The sequence below is a fragment of the Mauremys reevesii genome, linkage group 4, assembly GCF_016161935.1.
Source record: "Mauremys reevesii isolate NIE-2019 linkage group 4, ASM1616193v1, whole genome shotgun sequence".
Taxonomy (NCBI): Eukaryota; Metazoa; Chordata; order Testudines; family Geoemydidae; genus Mauremys; species Mauremys reevesii.
Genome location: NC_052626.1, coordinates 28192918 through 28212879, shown reverse-complemented (window position 1 = coordinate 28212879; position 19962 = coordinate 28192918). Strand labels below are relative to the sequence as shown.

Here is a 19962-nt window from a genome sequence, read left to right as displayed (position 1 = left end):
GCAAATGCCCACAAAGGAATGTTTAGGGCAGGTCTACACTTAAAATGCTGCATCGACGCAGCTGTGCTGCTGTAGTGCTTAAGTGAAAAAGCTCCTACACTGACAGGACAGAACTCTCCTGTTGGTGTAGCTAATCCACATCCCCGAGAGGTGGTTGCTGTGTCCACAGGAGAAGCGTTTTCATCAACATAGTGCCATCTACATATGGAGTTAGGTCAGCATAACTATGTCGCTCAGGGGCATGGATTTCTCATATCCCTGGGCCACGTAGTTACACATGACATAGGTCTGTAGTGTAGACCTGATCTTGATCCACAAGAAGAGTCTATACACAGGGAATTAGTGCAGAGTGCCTAGTGTGCATTACCTGGTGTACGCCAGCTACTGTGGCCTATTTTCCTGTGTAGACAAGCCCCAAAAGAAAATTAACCCAGTATCTGCAATTTCAGATCAGCACCTGGACCCACAGTAAAAGAGAAGAGACCAGACCAGAAATTCCTTGCAAAGAACAGGAGGCTGGGAACAATCATCACCAGTCAGTTAATCACACTGATAAAACGGACCAGTCCCCCTCCCCGCAAAAATTAAGGAGTACAGGAAAGATCAACTCATTTGAGAGACTTTAGTCTTGTCTACACAAACAATTAGCCCATGGCAAAGTGGGGTGCTAATCTATCCTGCCCTACCTTGCTGTGGTCTAACTGTCCATGTACGCCCTGCTCACATGTGTCAACACTGCATTAGAGCATTCTGATCTAGCTCCCTTTGGAACCAGCTCAAAGCACATTAACCAACTGTTAATGCATGGCAGCAGGGGGCACACTGACTGTAAGTCCACAGCAGGCTAGTGCACGGTAGATTCACACCCAGCTTGTTGTGGTCTAATTATTTATGTAGCCAAGCTTTTTGTATCTTAAACAAAGCCCTCACAGGAGCCTTTCAGTAAGGACTACTTACAAAACAGGAGAAAGGTGAAATCAGACATATTTAGATTATTGGCAATTTGTTATGATGTAAGCTATACACAGCAAGGAAGAAATATCAGCTGTTTATAGGCAAGGAAATGCTACATTAATGTTTTATGGGTTTAGGAATGTATGTTAAGTTCTAAATATAGTCCCTAGCACTGTGCATGTCCTTTGCTGAATCACCTGAATTTTGCCAGCTCTACGTGGAAGCACTACAAACATGTCCAGCAGCTGAGCAATTATTTTCCGCTAGGGTTTATGATTTTCCCCAAGAAGAGGATGCTGCGGGTGTGCCTATCAAAAATCATAACCAAGAAGGGTCTGTTGAATTTAATTCGAGGAGGAGCAAAAATGTGACCAGACCTCCATGTAAGTTCCACGACAGAGACTCCTGCAGCCTCAGTGCCATTCTCATGAACGTTCAATACAGCCTTGTGAATGACCTGCAAGGAAATCAAGCAAAGCATTACATTGATTATTGAGCCCTGAATAATACCAAGAGCTAAACTTGTTTATTTTTAAAACACCATTCTTTAGAAAATCAGCTATTAAGAAGCAAGTAGTGAATGGCCAAGTCTACACTGCAAAGTGTTGTCAGAATAGCTAGGCTGGCCGCACATGTGAAAAACCCACACCTCCTAGCCGATATAGCAATGCCAGCAAAACCCCGCAGTGTAGAGGTAGCTAAGCTGATAAAAAAGTGCTTCTGTTGGCTTAGCTAACATTGAGGCGGTGTTAATATGCAGGCAGAAAAACTCCTTCTGTTTCCCCCTTTTTCCAGATCATTTATAAATATGTTGAACCGCATTGATTCCAGTACAGATTCTTGGGACCTCTCTCCAGTCTGAAAACTGATGATTTAGTCCTACTCTTTTTTTTCCTTTTAACCAGTTACTGAGCCATGAGAGGCTCTTCCCTTTTATCCCATTGTTAAAGAGCCTTTTGTGATGGATCTTGTCAAAGGCTTTCTGAAAGTCAAAGTACACTATACCCACTGGATGACCTTTGTGTACGTGTGTGTAGAGCCCCCCACCAAAGAATTCTCATAGGTTAGTGAGGCACTATGTTGATAGTTGGCAGAATTGGAGATTTTTAAAAAATAACTTTGATGGATAATATTGATGTTTATTTTTAAGCATTTTTCTTTATTTCTTTATTGAAATGTTCATAGTTGTGCAAAATTACAGGTTTCTACACTTTTTTCTTTTTATTGATTTACATTTTCACACTTGCAGGAAATTATGGGATGGGGGCCGATAATAATTAGTTAGTGACCGTAGATGTTGAGACTCAAAAAGTTATCCCTTTATAACCATCGAAACACAAATTGTCAACATCACATGTTCAAACATACAAAGTAAATATCCTTAAATCATTCTCTCATACATTTTCAAGGAACATTTTTTTTACTTTGCCTCTCCATAAATTTAGATTATCATTGATGGAAATATTTTTTTCATTGATTTGTGTGGCTATGGTTAAATCGACATTTATCAATTTATTGATTTAAAAATTTAGTCCTTCCATGTAGAGCCATGTGCGGATACAAATTTATATCCGTGGATGTGCATAAATCGGTATCCGCAGAGCTGCAGGGCTTTCCCGGGAATCACAGAGGTGAAAGGAGCAGAACGTGGGGCTGCCGCTCCCAGGAGCCAGTACCTTGCCCGACAACTCCTCCGCTGTGGCTGTACTATCCCCAGTCCTGCCCACTGGGGTGGGAACCAGGCTCACCGGCAGCTATCCCTGGTCGTGCTCTTGTATTCAAGTGATGCGCATGCCCACAGACAGGAGATGCAGACAGCTGTGTGGAAGAGATGGGGGCGGGGCTGCAGGCGGTACAGCCGTGCCGGAGGAGCTGCTGGTGCGGGGCGCTGGCTCCTGGAAGCGGCGTCCCCACGTTCTGCTCCTTTCGCTGCTGCAGTTCCCGGGAGAGCCCTGTGGTTCTGCAGATAGAGCTTTCTGTGCGTGGATATCTGCATCCACAGATATAAATTTGTATCCGTGCAGGACTCTACTTCCAAGCCTAACTATCTCTAATGAGATTTAGAGAATATTTTGCCAAGTCCAATTTGTTCTTTTAATAATTACATATAATGGCCAAAATATTATTTTATTTTATACTTGTGTCTTTTCCTGATGTCCTCCAGCCTCTGTACATATAATGTGTAATCCCTTCTAAGCATGTTAATTCTCAATTTTAGCAAAGACAGACTCTCTTTGTCCCCTTTCCTTTGTCCCCAAACTGTATCTACTGGTGTCAGAGGGAGTTTTGCCAATGAGTTCAATGAGAGCAGGATCAAACCCTTCAATGTTATAAAATATAAATGTAACATTTGTAGGAACAGATGATTCTATTTGTTACCATCTTTGTTTACAAACTTACTTTTGACACCTTTAGTTCGGACTTTTCAGTGATTCCAGACAGATTAGCTTGGTCAGTGAACACATCAATCACACCCATTTTCTGGAATACCTCTTTGATGTCATAGGTGTCAGAAATAGAAAATTTTGGAATGTGCAGATATATTGTTCTGTTAAAAAAGAAATACAGAAAATTTCTGGCAAATCATCTAATTCAGAGCCCACTACAGAATAGGGTCAAGTTGGTGAAACTTGTATTTACCTCTCGAACTGTTAAAGAGTCTGCGCACTGTATTTGACCAGCAGGTTTGAACAGTGTGTTTGAGTAAGGACCGAGTATCTATGGAAGAGAGTTCCTTATCAAAAGCCTATATCCTCAACTATAACCCTTTATGCAAGAGTCCCTTGTAGTTCACTGATTCTGTGGCTATTTTATGATGGCCCTGGGCCTAGTGTAGAGAAAAGCAGCTTTGGTAGTATTCTAATTTAGGCTTTGGCTACACTTGCACTTCAAAGCGCTGCCGCGGCAACACTTTGAAGCGCTAAGTGTAGTCAAAGCGCCAGCGCTGGGAGAGAGCTCTCCCAGCACTGTCCGTACTCCACCTCCCTGTGGGGAATAACGTACAGTGCTGGGAGCCGCGCTCCCAGCGCTGGGGCTTTGACCACACTGGCGCTTTGCAGCGCCGCAATTTGCAGCGCTGGAGAGGGTGTGTTTTCACACCCTGCTGCAGCACTGCAAATTTGCAAGTGTAGCCAAGGCCTTAGTACTGTAGGCTAAGGTGCTCCAATAGGCCATCTGCCACTCAGAGGATTCAGGGAGTCTGGGGTCTTCGGCGGTGGGTTGCCCCCGCTTCAGTGATAATTCGGCAGCAGTGGGTCCTTCCACTCTGGGACCCGCTGTCGAAGTGCCCCGAAGACCCGCGGCAGGCCCCACCCACTGCTGAATTACCGCCAAAGACCCGGAGCGGAAGAAGCTCCGGGGGCCCCAGCCCCACAAGAGTTTTCTGGGGCCCCCAGAACGAGTGAAGGACCCCAAAGCGGTTGAAGTGTTCTCCTACAGGTTTTTGTATATTGCCATTCCTAATATCTGATTTGTGTCCTCTACGGAAAAGGATAAATGGACACAAATCAGGTATTAGGAATGGCAATATACAAAAACCTGTAGGAGAATACTTCAACCTCCCTGACCACACAATAGCAGATCTTAAGGTGGCCATCCTGCAGCAAAAAAACTTCAGGACCAGACTTCAGAGAGAAACTGCTGAGCTTCAGTTCATCTGCAAATTTGACACCATCAGCTCAGGATTAAACAAAGACTGTGAATGGCTAGCCAACTACAGAATCAGTTTCTCCTCCCTTGGTTTTCACACCTCAACTGCTAGAACAGGGCCTCATCCTCCCTGATTGAACTAACCTCGTTATCTCTAGCTTGCTTCTTGCTTGCATATATATACCTGCCCCTGGAAATTTCCACGACTTGCATCCGACAAAGTGGGTATTCACCCACGAAAGCTCATGCTCCCAAACATCTGCTAGTCTATAAGGTGCCACAGGATTCTTGGCTGCTTTTACAGATCCAGACTAACCCAGCTACCCCTCTGATACTCGCCCATGCTCTAGTTCATTTGCTATATAAACCTCACAGGATCATTGGGGGAGCATAGTATTCTGCTCCTCACCTGGTGAGAACTCACCTAGTCCCTGTGCAGACCCTGATTCTGCCACAGAAGCAATAGACTGTGTGTGGCCTTCATCACTATGCTAAGTGAGTGCCTCACAATTAATGAATAAATGTTATTTTCACCATTCCCCTGTGAGGTAGGGAAGTATTATCTTCATGTTACAGATGAGGAACCTGGGCAAACATCAGACAAAGTGACTTGCCCAAGGAAATCTGTGGCTGAGCCAGGAACTGAATGCAGGTCTCCTGAGTCATAGTTCAAGGTCCTGTCCACTAAATCACCCTTCCCATCTGCCCCTTCTCATGAAAGGAAAGGGAGGCCTGTTCTTTAAGGGGCCCTCTGTGTGCAGATTTCAGTTGAACTATCAGCCCTTAATAGTTTGTTTTCACTGTCCTAATTTGCAGTAAAACATTTCTCAATGCAGCTGTAGCTAAAATATTACCTTTCTTTGAAGGCCTTTCTCCATTTAGACAAAGTTTTTTTCACGAGAGCTTTTTCCACTTCCTTCATTTTTTCTTCATCAGGCAGAATAAACAATGCTACAGCATTGCCACTGTAAGGTATTTGCACCAGCCAGCAAGACAGTTCCTTATCATAGTGATGTTTGTATCTGCCTTTGCGGTACATCATATTAACTTTAACAGAAGTTTTCCCATCCACAAAAAAATCCTCTTCTTTTGTGGAAAGATAATTAAAGGGGTCTTCCCAATGGGCTTATGACAAAAAAGAAAGAGAATGCAATTGAATATACTACAAAGAGGAAATATTAGTATGAATAAGACTAATTCAAGTGCACTAAGCCCACAGGATCTGATCCTGCAACTTCATTTATAACAAATGTGTTTTATAAATTGATACACCTCTCAATTTTATGAAGCTTGGCTTTAGTGCTATTCTCTTAGATGTTTAAAGGCCACTGTTAACTGATAGAGTTGTGAACATCATATCTAAACTGAGCCTCGCCCATTTAAAATGGTCCCTTCATTTAAAATATAAATTTAAGTTTCATTGTCCTAGATTTTAGTCAACCTTCAAAAGCTCATGCTTGCAATAAATGCCCACATTGTAACAATTCTTACCTTTAAAGAAAACGTAGTTAATAAGAATCATTACAGTGAGTGGATCAAGATCCTGGACTAAATCAACAATTTCCCCATGGGTTTTCTTCTCAATGTAATTATTGATCTGTTTCACAGCATTGGTAGAATTGTTAAAGTCACTAGAAAAAACTTCTGATTTATAAAAGTTTTTAACATCTTCTAAAAACTTTTTCAGTGGTTTCAGTGTCTCTTCTAGGAAAAGGGCATTGCCCATATTCAGCTGGATCTTCCTGTCTGGGCGGTTTAGCGCACAGATAAGATGGCAAAAGCCTTCATGTATTTCCTTTTCCTGAGTCTTGTTCAGGTCAAAGGCGAGTCCTTTGTGAATCTGATTCAGAGTAGCTGATTTAGCCCCAAGTGCCAGCATTGAAAAGGCAGTAGAGATGCTTATGGGAGAGAAGAAAATATTTTTGTCAGCTGCCTCTGATATTACTTGCTTGTAAAATCTAAATGCGAAGTCAATATTGCTGGGGACCAGTTTGAAGTAGGCCTTGCTTTCACATGGATAAACTCCTTCAATGGGGCAATTGTGTTCTCTGGTGGATGCATTTTTATGATCACCCCAGTCATTGCGATGATCAGGCTGACGATGACAATGACTCATTGCTTGAAGTCCAGTCAGTAACAAACACACAGAGAGGGTGGGCTTCATTTTCCTTTGGCTTTATTCTGTAGAATATTTAGATTTACAGAAGTTAGTTAAGAAAATTATTCCTTTTTTCCTGTGTACTATGAGAGCTGTTGCTTACTATTCAGTGATTAACACCTGTTGTGGAATCCATTGGAGCTACACTATGGATGAATTTGTCCCACTGATATCACATTCCAGGCTAATGTCATAGAACTCACCTTTCCAAGACACAAAAGTTTGCATGTGGCCTTTTTAACCAGTCACAACGAGCCAGAACTAATGACAGCAGGGCATGGAGCTTGAAACAAAGTGAAATTCCTTCCTCAAAAATATAAAAAGCTCACTTTCAAGATTTCACATTTCAGATGCCAATAACTCTCAGACATGGGCGGCTCTAGGGATTTTGCCGCCCCAAGCACGGCAGGCAGGCTGCCTTCAGCGGCTTGCCTGCGGAGGGTCCGCTGGTCCCGTGGCTTCGGCGGACCTGCGGGAGGTCCGAAGCCACGGGACTAGCGGACCCTCCGCAGGCAAGCCTGCGGGAGGCCCACCAAAGCCGCGGGACCAGCGGACCCTCCGCAGGCAAGCCGCTGAAGGCAGCCTGCCTGCCGCCCTTGCAGCGACCAGCAGAGCACCCCCCACGACTTGCCACCCCAAGCACGTGCTTGGCATGCTGGGGCCTGGAGCCGCCCCTGCTCTCAGAAGAAATATATGCCTCTTGATAAATTCTTTATTGTGATCACATGCTCTCTCAAATGAGATAGCGTAGATCATATTAAAGTTCATATAAACTTGCAAAAGACTGAAAACTTTCAGAATACCTTTTCCCAGTAAAAATTGGATTACAAACATTTACTTTTATAATCTGCACTTTGGGATTGCTGTTTCTGCTATATTTACCTTCCACAGTTTACCAGGTCATTAAAATCTGCTAACTGAATAAAAATGTGCTATAAAACACAAAGTACAGTGTTCCACACACAATTCATGCTTTGGGTTTCTACTACCAATGATTATTTTTGGTACAAGTTTCCTAAAAGGCAAATACAATGGAAGGGTCATTAATGGATCTCTGGCAATAATCTCTCTGCAGAGACACATGAACAAGATCTATATGGCTTCCTAGTATGTTTTTCTGCCATTTTAGTCAAAATGTTGACAGTTTCCCATCATTTAAAATATCAATTGCAGTTACTTTGTCCTAGCTCCCTCCTCCACCAGAACACTAGTTTATAATGGCCCCTTGAGTGTTTTGTGCATTTTTGTTTTTTTAAATCAGAATAGGGTGTTCTCTCTACCTGGTACAAAGTCGCCCACATGTCAACTAAATAATTCCATAAAGTGCATATAATATAGATAATCAGAAATCAAAGAATCCATGGAAAAATTAAGACAGTACTCACAGTACATTACAAAGGATCCTCTATGTTCATTTGATCTGGCTTGCTCCTTGCTCTGTTAATTACTGCTGAACAGCAGTGTCCTCCATTAATCATTCATCAGATCAAATAAAAATTACGAGAGAGGATGCAGAGCAAACAATGATGAAGCTTGTTTTTCTGGGACATTTTACCCACCTTTTACCCATGCAGTACAGATTCGAGCTACCAGTCAGATGGCGGAGCACAGAAGGGGCAGTGTTTCTTGCCGCCCCCCGCTTGCCTGCAGAAGCCTCCCTATGCAAGCAGTATGTGATTGGAGCTCCACTGGAACTGAAGTGTTTTTGCCCAGGAGTGGCCACTCTTCACAATATGCTGAGGAATTCAATGACAGCAGGTCATGGGAGCCACTTAGGGATTGGGGACAAATTTCCCAGTGGCACCACAAGCTGCATCCTTCACCTCTTTTAATGTATCCCCCATTCTCACACAGTAAAGGAGACAATAAATGTAAGATGGGTCATTTTGGCGAAGATCCTCAAAGATATTTAGGTGCCTAACTCCCAGTCTGGGCCTTTTTTACTCCTTTTCACAAGTGATTTCTTTTCTCCCCTCCACAGATTTTGCTGTTCATGCATTTCCTGCATGGGACCCTGTTCACATTAGACATGAGCACAAAGCTATGGCCAGTGTGATTAGAACTAGGATTACTGGTGTCCTTTATGCCAGTGTCAGAATTTTCCAGTGGTTTTCTATGGCCAGTTTGGGAGTTTGCATTGCCCACATGTTTATTTTAAAATAACTCTCTGGAGACTCATTTTCTAAGAGGATTGTGTGCTAGTGGGCAAGCATATGCAAGGTCCTAACTGCTCACCAGGGTGGGATTTTCAGAAGTGCACAGTGGCACCTCATACAGCCAAATTGCTACAGGGCCACAGAGGGACAACAATGTTCCCTCCCTCAAATGGAGGCTGGGGCAACAAAGGTACAGAGGAAGTGGAAGACAGCAAGCAAAGGTGGAAGGCTGGAGAGCTGGACTAAATGTATAATGAAAGAGTGCCGGTATGAAACACCAACCAGAGAACTGCAGACAATGTCCATTGCTCTGTGAAGGAGTTAAGGAGTCAGAAAATGCCTGTGAATGAAACTCTGCCCAGATGTGTGGACAAATGAGGACAAAGAATAGAAAGTTTTGTCTGGCTTGGCAGTTCTCAAACTGTGGGTTGGGCCCCCAAAGTGAGTCACGACTCTCTTTTAATGGGGGTGCCAGGCCTGGCATTAGACTTGCTGGGACCTGGGGTCAAAGCTTCAGCCCAAGCCCCACTGCCCAGGGCCAAAGCTGAAGCCTGAGGGCTTTAGCTCTGGGTAGCAGGGCTCAGGTTACAGGCCCCCGCCTGGGGCTGAAGCCCTTGGGCCCTGTTCTAGGAAGCAGGGCTCAGGCTTCAGTCCCACCTACAGGGGTCTTGTTGTAAAGGAGGTTGCCGTGCAATGAAGTTTGAGAAGGCTCATTAAATGTAGGAAAGGCAAGGAGCCTGGAACTAATATATGGAGACAGACTGCTCTCATAGAGCTGGAAGGGGGCCCCAAAAGGTCATCGTGTCCAGCCCCCTGCTTTCACTAGCAGGACTAAGTACTGATTTTGCCCCCAATCCCAAAGCAGCCCCTTTAGGAATTGAACTCACACCCCTGGGTTTAGCAGGCTAATTGCTCAAACCACTGAGCTATCCCTCTCCCTATGTAAAGGGTAGGAATCTGTGAGGAAAATGGGGGGACTGGAAGCCAGTTGGCTAGGAGAGGGGCAATGAGATTTGATGAGGACCTGGTGGGAGGAGGAGATTGTGGCTAAGAACCACTGGCAGTGGGAAGAGGAGACCAGGATCTGGGGTTGGGGAGAACTGGGACTGGCTGGACAAAAAGACTAGGGCAAGGGACCAGAGAAGGGACAATAACTGAGACTGAATGAGGCTGAGGAATGAGTGTAAAAACAGTTAGCAATCACATCATTAAAATCTGGGCATAATGCATACTCACACTGAGGCTGAATTAAGGTTACATGGGCAACCTTAGTTTTGTGTGTGTGTGTGTGTGTCCCAATTCCTGGGGATTCTGCTTGTGTAAAGCAGTGGCAATTCAGTGGTTACTAAGGAGATGGTGTGGAATCCAGATCAAAGCACGGAGCAGAAGGTCAATGACTTATAAAGTAATTGATCCCCCTTCTTATCTTAGCCCAGGCTTCAGGTGACAGATAAATACGTTTCTGATATATCGAAGCTTTGATAACATTTTCAGGATTTCAGGTAGGGCCAGCTATTCTCTGACTGCTGCTATATATATTCCATACTTATGTTCTTTGGCACCATGTATTTAAAATGGGAACAGAACATATTAGCTGGTGAATGGTTGCAATGTTTCTTTATTCAATAACAGTAGTTGTCACTCACAGCTAACATCTTGATGAAGCAATTCCCAGTTGGTACATTTTAGAAGTTTGTGACCTCAGTTGTTGTTTACCAGTCCCCCAGTCCACTTGTGCTGGGGGTAGAGCTTTTCTGGAACTTCCTTTGTGTTTTTTTGAAACTTCCTTTGTTTTATGGGAGGGACCAGCAGAAAGCTGGAGGATGCAGAAAATGGGGGTGAACTATTAGTAGAAAAAAATAGCAAATGTATGAAAGAACCTGCTGGCGAGATAGAACTTGAAAGAAACTGGCTTGATAGCCTAGCTCAGTCTGTAGTGCCAGACCAGCAGCAGGTGCCTGGCCAGAAGTCCAGGGAGTGGACAGTACTTGGGAATATCAAGAGACAGATTGGCAGTACCTACCTGGGAACAGTCATTGGTATGTTGAACGGGCTGATAAAGTAGATACAAAATAACCCCAAATTTAGTAGTTGAGGACAGCACAAGTAAACGGAGAAACTTTGCAATTTAAACCACAATCCTCCAGAAACCTTATCAGGAATCAGTTTCCAGTGAAGTTTGGGTAACATATTTGTTGACTCCAAAATTTTCCAAATTACAAAACTGAGGAGAAATTAAGCCTCCCCTTTCAAAGCACCATTTCTAACAGCCATTGGGTGCTGTACTGATCTGCTCCGGGACACAAAGCAAACCATTAATGTGGAATGCTCATGCTGTTAAACACAGAGGCAGAGTGTGTGTGTGTGTGTGTGTGCGTGCGTGCGTGCGTGTGTGTGTGTGCGTGCGTGCGTGCGTGTGTGTGTGTGTGTGTGTGTGTGTGCGCTGTGTAGAGAGCCCAGGGAGGGAGGCGGGGGTTGATGTCAGGGTTTACCCCTCCCCCTGCCTCAGGACTGGTTGCTTCCTGCCGCTGTCGGAACTTAAAAGACAGCACGCTGACACACTCTTGTCCCCCAAAACAGTCTCTTTCCCCCACTCCATACACGCACACACACTCTACACCCGGACTGCAGAATCAGGCATGACAATGTCAGTTACTTTTACAATTGCAATTGCACTGAGGAAAAAGATGCCATACTCATACTATAGGGAACAGCACAGGATAAGAAACATAGCAGACAAATATACTGTGTCCTGAGCAGGGCATGGTGTGGATTTGTACAACGCCAACAGACCTGCTAGGAGGCTTTGTACCTATATATGGAGACACAACGTCTCTTGGAGCTCCCTGAAATGCAGAAGGAGCAATTCCAACATTTGCAATGGCAGTAGGAGCAAGACCCTTTCGTATGATAAAATATAATCACAGCTACAGAAAAATCCACTTCTTTCAAACAGAAATTACCAACTTACTTTTGAAACCTTCAGCTGTCTGGCTCCCGAATGATTCCGGACAGACCAATGTGGTCAATACGCCCATTTCCTCAGATCTCTCTTTTTTAGCATAGGTACGCGAAATAGAACATTTTGTCCTATACTGATTATTTCACTGTTCAAAAAAAAAAAAAAAAGGTTGTGCAGCCATTAGAGTTTAGAGTAGCCCTGACTGTTTTCTATATTTGCTACAAATTCACCCATAAACTAAACTGCATATAACATGAATTCAAAATATCAGGAAAAATTAATACAGTACTTACAGTAATTCAAAAGGATCCTGCCATGCCCAGCTGATCTGCACTTCTCTTTGCTGTATTATTTACTACTGAACAGTATTAAACATAGTGTCTTATAGTGAATACGATTCTGATCAAATAAAAAATATCAGAAAGAATATAGAGTAAACAATAAGGCAGTTTGTTTTTCTGAACACCTAAAACCAGATGCCCACTGTCCAGTACAGAATGGAGCCAATGCTAAGGGAAGGAAGGGATCTGGGCATCATATAAACGGAAGCAGTGACTAAGCTGCTTGCTGTTCCCCAGCTTTTCGGTTTGTATATGTGTAATTAGAGCTTCACTGAAACGAGGAACCGATGCCCACAAGCAGCTCCTTGAACACTATGGTTCCCTGGGACAGGCACTAAACCTCATTTCCAAAAAGCCACACAGGTTACTATTGCTCAGATGAGCGTTATCTTCCAGAAGATAGGATTGGTAGGTTCCGCGTTGGGAGAGAGGGAGCCAATAGCATGGGAGTGTGCAATGCTGATGAGAGGAAACTGTTCCCTGGAATCGATAAAGACATCTGATTGGAGAGCCACATTACTGGGGCTCGGCGGCCATCTGGCACTGCAATCCTCATCCCCATTGTCTCATCTCTAGATATTAATATCCACCCAATGAGGAGTTGATGGAGATGCACCACACTGAACCCTGTTCCACAAGAACTATTTGCCCCTTCCATGTGTTTTTACATAGGAAAGTGTGATCGAGACCCTAAATTCCTGTTTATGCATGTCCTGCATCTTGTCCATTTTAGACATGACAGTCAACCTCTTAGCGTGATTTGAACTGGGATTTTAACACTTTCCTTTACACCAAAACTCTAACACTGGGCCTTCTGATTATATAAAATACTACAACCTGCAGCACCACTCCAGGTAGTCAGAAACCACCACAGATAAAAATGTAAGTTCCAGTCCTGCAAGGAGTTACACATCTACTGAATTTTAAGCATGTGAGTAAACTGAGTATTCATGTGCTTAAAGATAAACCTGTTTTTCAGTCTTTGCTAGATCAGGCCATAAGCCAATACATAATAAAAATACAAATATTCAAAAGAAAAACACTTCAAAGAAATGGAAATGTTTCATGGAGACATGTCAGTTTGTTAGAAGTTGTATATGTTTCAATTAAAAGTTTTGAATTTTTTCCAATTTTTTTTTACTCGCATCTCTTTTTTTTTTTGTAAACTTTTTGCCAACGTTTTTTTCCTGTGTGTCAGGGGATGAGGGGAGCAGAAAAGTGAGAGAAAGTGAGATTTTTCTCCAGAAAATTGAAATTGTTTTGTGTATTCTTCTGAAAAAATTATTTTAGAAAATTATCAGCCCCTCCCCAATTCATAAAAAAGTGAATGAAACAAGAAAAGTATTAGAGTATAATTAACTCCTACAGCTAGTTCATTATAGCCTAAGTACTCAGGCAGAGGTTAGGGTTCCTATGGATACAGCTCTCTGCCCTAGGGTTAGGATGCACACAGGGCAGTTACCTTTTTCCATAACAGATGTTCTGCGAGATGTGTTGCTCATGTCCATGCAACTTAGGTGTGTGTGCGTGCCACATGCACCAGTGCCAGCTCCCCCCACCCTCTGTTCCTTCTTGCTGGAAACTCTGACAGTGGGGAAGTAGGGCGGGTTGTGGAATGGACATGCACAACACATCTCAAAGAACATCAGCTATGGAAAAAGGTAACAGTCTTGTATGGTACCCATAGGAACCCTAACCCTAGCTCCAAGCACTCTACTCAGAGCAACATTAACTTCACTAAGAAGCAGTTCAACTCTCGCAGGTCCAGGATAGGTCGCAGACTGCCCTTGGCTTTTGGGACTAAAAAGTAATGGGAATAGAACCCCTTGTCCCTGTACTCTGAAGGAACACCCCCCAGTGCACCTAGCTGCTGTAACCCCTCTACTTCCTGTGCAAGGAGACTCTCGTTAGAAGAGTCCCTGAAGAGGGACAGGGAGGGGGGTGGGAAGGAGGGAGTGGAAAGCAACTGAAGGATGTAACCCCGCACCACCGTACTGAGGACCCATCGGTCCGATGTTATAGATGCCCACGCAGGGAGGAAAGGAGAATGGTGGTTGGCAAAAATAGGAGAGGAAGGATCAAGGAACGGTCTGGTAGGTTGCCCTCAGGCATACTCTCAAAATGAGCGCTTGCCCGCCTGCTTATTGCAGGCTGTGCTCGGCTGAGAAGCCTGCGAAGCCTGGTGGCTAGGATGCTGCTTGCAGCCTCTGGATTTCTTATGGGGAGGCTCCTGGCGAGGGTGGCTCCCCTAGTCCTGAGGCTGCTGTGGTTTGAACTGCTTGCAGGCAGGGCTGGGAACATACAGGCCCAATGTTTTAAGGGTCAGGCACGAGTCCTTTAGGCCATGGAACTTATTGTCCATCTGTTCTGTAAATAGGGCTTGCCCATCGAAAGGGAGTTGGGAGCAGGATGGATGTACAGATACTCATGGCCTTTGGATGGCACAAAGTACTTGCGCTCAGCCCTCTTGGAGATGGGGGGCAAGGAGGACGGAGTTTGCCACAGGGCATTAGTACCTTTTAGACTCCCTTCATGAATAGGCAAAGTCACCCTGGCTGGTGCTGTGGAGCAGAGTTCATCGAAGAGAGAGTACGAGGGCTCCTCTAACTCCTCTGCCTGAAGACCCAAGTTGGCAGTGAACCCCTTCAGTAGTTCCTGGTGCACTTTAGCCTCATCTGGAGGAACCGGGGAGGGGGCGCCCAGTTACAGCCTCATCTGGTGATGACGAGGAGGATGCCTGTGCTGTAGGGTCCTCCAGAATCATTGGTGGCCCAGTGGCTTGCTCCCCTACTCCCTCTTGGACCTGTGGGGTCCTTGCACCCAAGGCTTCGTACACCAGAAGAGGGCGGGAGAGAGAGAGAGGCAGCCGGTCTCTCTGTGGTTCCTGACACTGAGCGGCTGGCCTGGGAGGGCTGGGTGAACCCCCATGGTTTCCATGGGTACCATGGCCCTGGCCACTGTGCCTGAGGCCCCAGAGCCGGTTTTGATGCCGACAATGTAGCTGGCACCGCTGGTACCAGAGCTTGTCCAGAGCTTGTCCCACTGTCAGGGAACCTCGCTCTGAACCAGGGCTGGATTCTGAGTGGTCGCTCCCAGTCAACCAGGCCGGAGTGGAACAGTGGCTCTTCCCCGCCCAATGTCGATCACTCCCCCTGGAGTCTGATCTGGAATGGGGTCTTGGGGACTGGTGGCGCTCGATGGATCCACGACAGCCTGGAGCCAGAGATCTACGTCTCACGCTTGACGAACAGTACCGGGATGAGGAGTGGGACTGGAAGTCAGACCAGGCCTGGAGCTGGGAAGCACCCACATGCGGTGATGCCCTCCTAGGGGATCAGTGATGGTCCAAGGAATGATAGCCTTGATCCCTCGAGTGGTACCGTGGTCTCGGAGTTACCAAGTGCCAGAACGGGTACTCCTGCCAGGGGGCGCATGCCTCCAGACATCTGCACCCGGTTGCCAGCAAGCTGCACCTCGAGCCTCTCTTCCCATGCCCAAGGTCCGGGGACTGAATGGGTCTGCGCTGCATCTGCCTTTCACTGTCAGAGGCGTGGCAGCTATGGGAGGGTGAGCGCTGACGGCACATCCCCCACGATGGGGAACGGTGCCGCTGAGGTGGGGACCATGGCGGTCTGAACACGGGTTTACCCCGTGACCAGGGAACCACAGGAGCCAGTGTGGGCAGCACGGTAGGGACATGAGCTCCTGCGCCACCTGCAGGGCCTCCGGCATGGACGGTCTTAACCTTTCCCTTGCGGAAGGATGTAGACCGATCTCACACCGTCTTCTTGGGTTTCTTGGTCAGAGCCAGATGGGGACCAGTGCCAGCCAGTGAATTGTCCCAGGGCCGGCTCCAGACCCCAGCGCGCCAAGCAGGCACGTGTGGCGGCATTGTCGGGCAGGGCGGCATTTGGCTCCGGCGGACCTTCCGCAGTCATGCCTGCGGGAGGTCCACCAGAGCCCCGGGACGAGCGGACCTGCTGCAGGCATCACTGCGGAGTGTCCCCTCTTCCCGCGGCTCCGCTTGAGCTCCCGCAGGCATGACTGCGGCGGGTACGCTGGTCCCGTGGCTCAAACGGAGCTCCCGCAGGCATGCCTGTGGATGCTCCACGGGAGCCGCGGGACCACAGCACTGTCCGCAGGCACTTCTGCCCAGGCCGCGGGACCGGGGAAAGGCAGCGCGAGTGGCATGGCGCGGCACGCCGCCCCGCTTGGGGCGCTGGAATTTCTAGAGCCGCCCCTGCCGGAGCCAGTCCCCTATGGATACTGCTGAGGGAAAAAAACTTCTGGCACCAGTGCATGTGGGAGCACACACACCTAAGTTGAATGGACATGAGCAAGCACTCGAAGAAGCCCCTAGGATTAGGGTTCCTATGGCTAAGGTAGTTGGTGCAGGGGCTAGGGTTCCTATGATAAGAGTATTTGGAGCGTTAGTTAGGGTTAGGGCTCCCCGCCCTAGGATCAGGATTACTGTGGAGATGGTTCCCCACCCAGTGGGTAGGTGCCTATGTGTGAGGCTCCCTGCCCTAGGGTTAGGGTACTTGGAGCTAGGCTGAGGGTTCCTATGGTAAGATTAGTGGGAGGTTTTGATAGAGTTCATAATGGAAGGGCTTCCCACCCTAGGATCAGCAGTCCTAGGCATAGGGTTACTGTGGTTAGCGTACTGGGAATTACAGTTAGGGTTCCTATGGCTAGGGCTCCCTGCCCTAGGGTTAGGATTTCTATGCCTGCCGCAGTTGGCGTTAGTGTTAGGGTCCCTATAGTTTGGATATTTGAAGCCTTTGTTAGGGTTCATATGGGTAGGGTTTCCCACCCTAGGGTTAGGGTTCCTGTTGGTACAGCTCCCTGCCTTAGGGCTCCTATGGGCAGGATACTTGGAGCTCTGGTTGGGGGGGGGGAGTTCCTATATTTAGGGCTCCACACCATAGGATTAGGGTTCCTTTGGGTCAGGTACTTGGAGCTCAGGTAGGGATCATATGTGTCATGCACCTCTCACTAGGAATAGGTTTCCTATGGATAGGGCTCCCCACCCTAAGATTAGTGTGAGATGATTAGGGTACTTGGTGCTATAGTTAGGGATCCTGGGGTAGGATCCTTGGAGCTAGGGTTAAGCATCCCCGCACTAGGGTTTAGGATTCCTATGGGTATGAATCGCCACACTAGGATTAGAGTTCCTATGGTTAGGATAGTGGCTCGTGGGTTAGGGTACTTGGATTCTTGCCCTAGGGTTAGGGTTCCTATGGGTAAGGTTCCGAGTGTTAGGGCTCCCATGTGTAGGGTTCCCTGAATAGAGTAAGGTAGGGTAGTTGGAACTAGGGTTAGCATGGCTATGGTTAGAGTATTTGAAGTCTTTGTAAGGGTTCACATGGGTAGGGCTCTCCACCCCAGAGTCAGAGTTCCTATAGAGCGGGTTCCCTGCACTTGGGTTAGGGTTCCTGTGGTTCAAGTACTTGAAACTAGGGCTAGGATTAGGGCTCTCCGCCTTAGAGTTCCTATGGGTAGGGCTCCCTGCCCTAAGGTTAGGGCTCCTATAATTTGGGTACTTGGTGCCATAGTTAGGGATGCTAGGGGCACGATACTTGGGGCTATGGTTAGGGTTCCCATGGGTAGTGCTCTGCACAGTAGGTTTGTGATTCCTATGGGCACAAATCTCTGTACTAGCGTCAGGGTTCCTATGGTGAGAGTATTGGAGCTAGGGTTAAGGTTTCTCCAGGTAAGATTGTTTGCCATAGGGTTCCTATGGTTAAGTTAGGTGGATTTAACTTTAGGGTTCATATGGGTAAGGCACCATGCTGCAAGGTTAGGGTTCCTTTGGATAGGTCTCCCTGTCTTTGGGTTAGGGTTCTATTGTTTGGGTACTTGGAGCCAAGGTTAATGTTGCTATGGCTAGCATAGTAGGAGCTAGGGTTAGATTGCCTATGGTAAGGGTATTTGCAGCTTTTGTTAGGGTTCCTATAAGTAAGGCTCCGCAATCTAGGATTAGGGTTCCTATGGGTCTGGCTCTCTGCTCTAGGGTTAGGAGTCTTATACCTACTGCAGTTGGCACTAGGGTTAGCGTGCCTATAGTTAGGGTATTTGGAGCATTTATAAAGGTAGGGCTCCCCGCCTTAGGTTCAAGGTTCCTATGGATAGGGTTTCCCACCCTAGGATTAAGGTTCCTATGATTAGGGCCCTTGGCATTAGGATTAGCATTCATATGGCTAGGGCTCCCCACCCTAGTGTTAGGGTTCTTGGAGCAAATGTTAGGGATCCAAGGAGAAGGGTACTTGGAGCTAGTGTTAGGATTCCTATGGGTAGGATTAGGATTCCTGTGTTTAGGTAATTAGAACTAGAGTTAGGGTTCCTATGAGTATGGCTTCCCACCTTAGGGTTAGGGTTCTTATGAGTAATTTTAGTTAGGGCTAGAGTTCCTATGAATTGAGGTCACCTCCCTAGATTCGGGATCGTATGTGTTGGGCGCCCCAGCCTAGGGTTAGGGGTCCTATGTATACAGCTCTCGGACCTAGGGCTAGGGTTCCTATGGAAAGAGTACTTGGAGCTCAGGCTAATGTTCATATAGGTAATGCTCCCCGCTCTAAGGTTAGGGTTCCTATGGGCAGGATACTTTGAGCTATAGTTAAGGATCCTAGGGGTAGGATACTTGGTGCTAGGGTTAGGGTTCCCATGGGTAGGCCTCCATGCACTAGCTTTAGAATTCCTATCGGTATGACTCTCCACACTAGAGTTAGGGTTCCTGGGGTAGTGTACTTGGTGCTAGGGTTAGGGGGGCCAAGGGGTAGGGATCCCAGCCCTAGGGTTAGGGTTGTTATGGGAAGGGGGGTCCCATGGGTTAGGGTTAGGGTTAGGGTTGTTATGGGAAGGGGGGTCCCATGGATTAGGGTTAGGGTTAAGGTTGTTATGGGAAGGGGGGGGTCCCATGGGTAGAGTTTTTTGAGCTAGGGCTATGGTGCCTATTGTTTGGGCTCCCTGCCCTAGCGTTAGGGTGCCTATGGGTAGGGCTCTCCAGCCAATAGTTGGGGTAGAGGACTTGGGGCAAGGGTTAGGGTTCATATGGGGAGAATTACAGAGCTTTTTAGTAAACTAGCTGAAAGAGCGCTAGTGTGGGTAGCTCCATGTGAATTAGGAATCACCCCCCCATGTAGCTGTATCCTTAATGTTACTAAATAGTATTAAGTGTAATAGTCTCTATTAAACAGAACAATTAGAAATCATCCAAGAGAATGCAGAGCAAAGAACAGAAGTATGGATTGGATGAATGGACTATAAGTTGATAGAAATCTGGCTAGATTGTCAGACTCAATGGATAGTGCTCAACATCTCGATGTCTATTTGGCACCCGGTATCAAGCGGAGTGCCCCAGGGGTCGGTCCTGGGGCTGGTTTTGTTCAACATCTTTATTAATTATCTGGATGATGGGATTAATTGCACCCTCAGCAAGTTTGCAGATGACACTAAACTGCGGGGAGAGGTAGATATGCTGGAGGGTAGGGATAGAGTCCAGAGTGACCTAGACAAATTGGAGGACTGGGCCAAAAGAAATCTGATGAGGTTCAACAAGGACAAGTGCAGAGTCCTGCACTTAGAATGGAAAAATCTCATGCACCGTTACAGGCTGGGGACCAATTGTCTAAGCAGCAGTTCTGCAGAAAAGGACCTGGGGATTACAGTGAATGATATGCTGGATATGAGTCAGCAGTGTGCCCTTGTTGCCAAGAAGGCCAATGGCATATTGGGTTGTATTAG

General features: G+C 46.5%; 1 protein-coding gene across 3 annotated transcripts; it reads right to left on the bottom strand.

Annotated features, from left to right (window-relative positions):
- Nucleotides 1–1207: 1207 nt before the first annotated feature.
- On the bottom strand, nt 1208–11974 carry LOC120404754 (alpha-1-antitrypsin-like). 3 transcript variants are annotated; one of them, XM_039537727.1, is made up of 5 exons: nt 11888–11974; nt 6094–6783; nt 5457–5727; nt 3355–3502; nt 1208–1411 (listed from the first exon to the last, which is right to left on the bottom strand). In XM_039537727.1, exons 2-5 carry the CDS (start codon nt 6764–6766, stop codon nt 1208–1210), a joined length of 1296 nt encoding a protein of 431 aa, XP_039393661.1. In that variant the 5' UTR covers nt 6767–6783; nt 11888–11974. The 3 variants fall into 3 exon arrangements, with proteins under 3 accessions (XP_039393661.1, XP_039393662.1, XP_039393660.1); XM_039537728.1 differs by lacking the exon at nt 11888–11974 and adding an exon at nt 8320–8441; XM_039537726.1 differs by lacking the exon at nt 11888–11974 and adding an exon at nt 8146–8311.
- Between the last annotated feature and the right edge of the window lie 7988 nt (nt 11975–19962).

Bases quoted from the DNA above. Each gene is read 5' to 3' on its own strand.
- LOC120404754 (XM_039537727.1), bottom strand. From the start codon at position 6,766: ATGAAGCCCACCCTCTCTGTGTGTTTGTTACTGACTGGACTTCAAGCA. The intron at 5,728-6,093 runs GTAAGAATTGTT...TTTTGTCATAAG, and splicing joins TAACTACGTTTTCTTTAAAG to CCCATTGGGAAGACCCCTTT. The intron at 3,503-5,456 runs GTAATATTTTAG...CTTTTTTAACAG, and splicing joins AGAAAGGCCTTCAAAGAAAG to AACAATATATCTGCACATTC.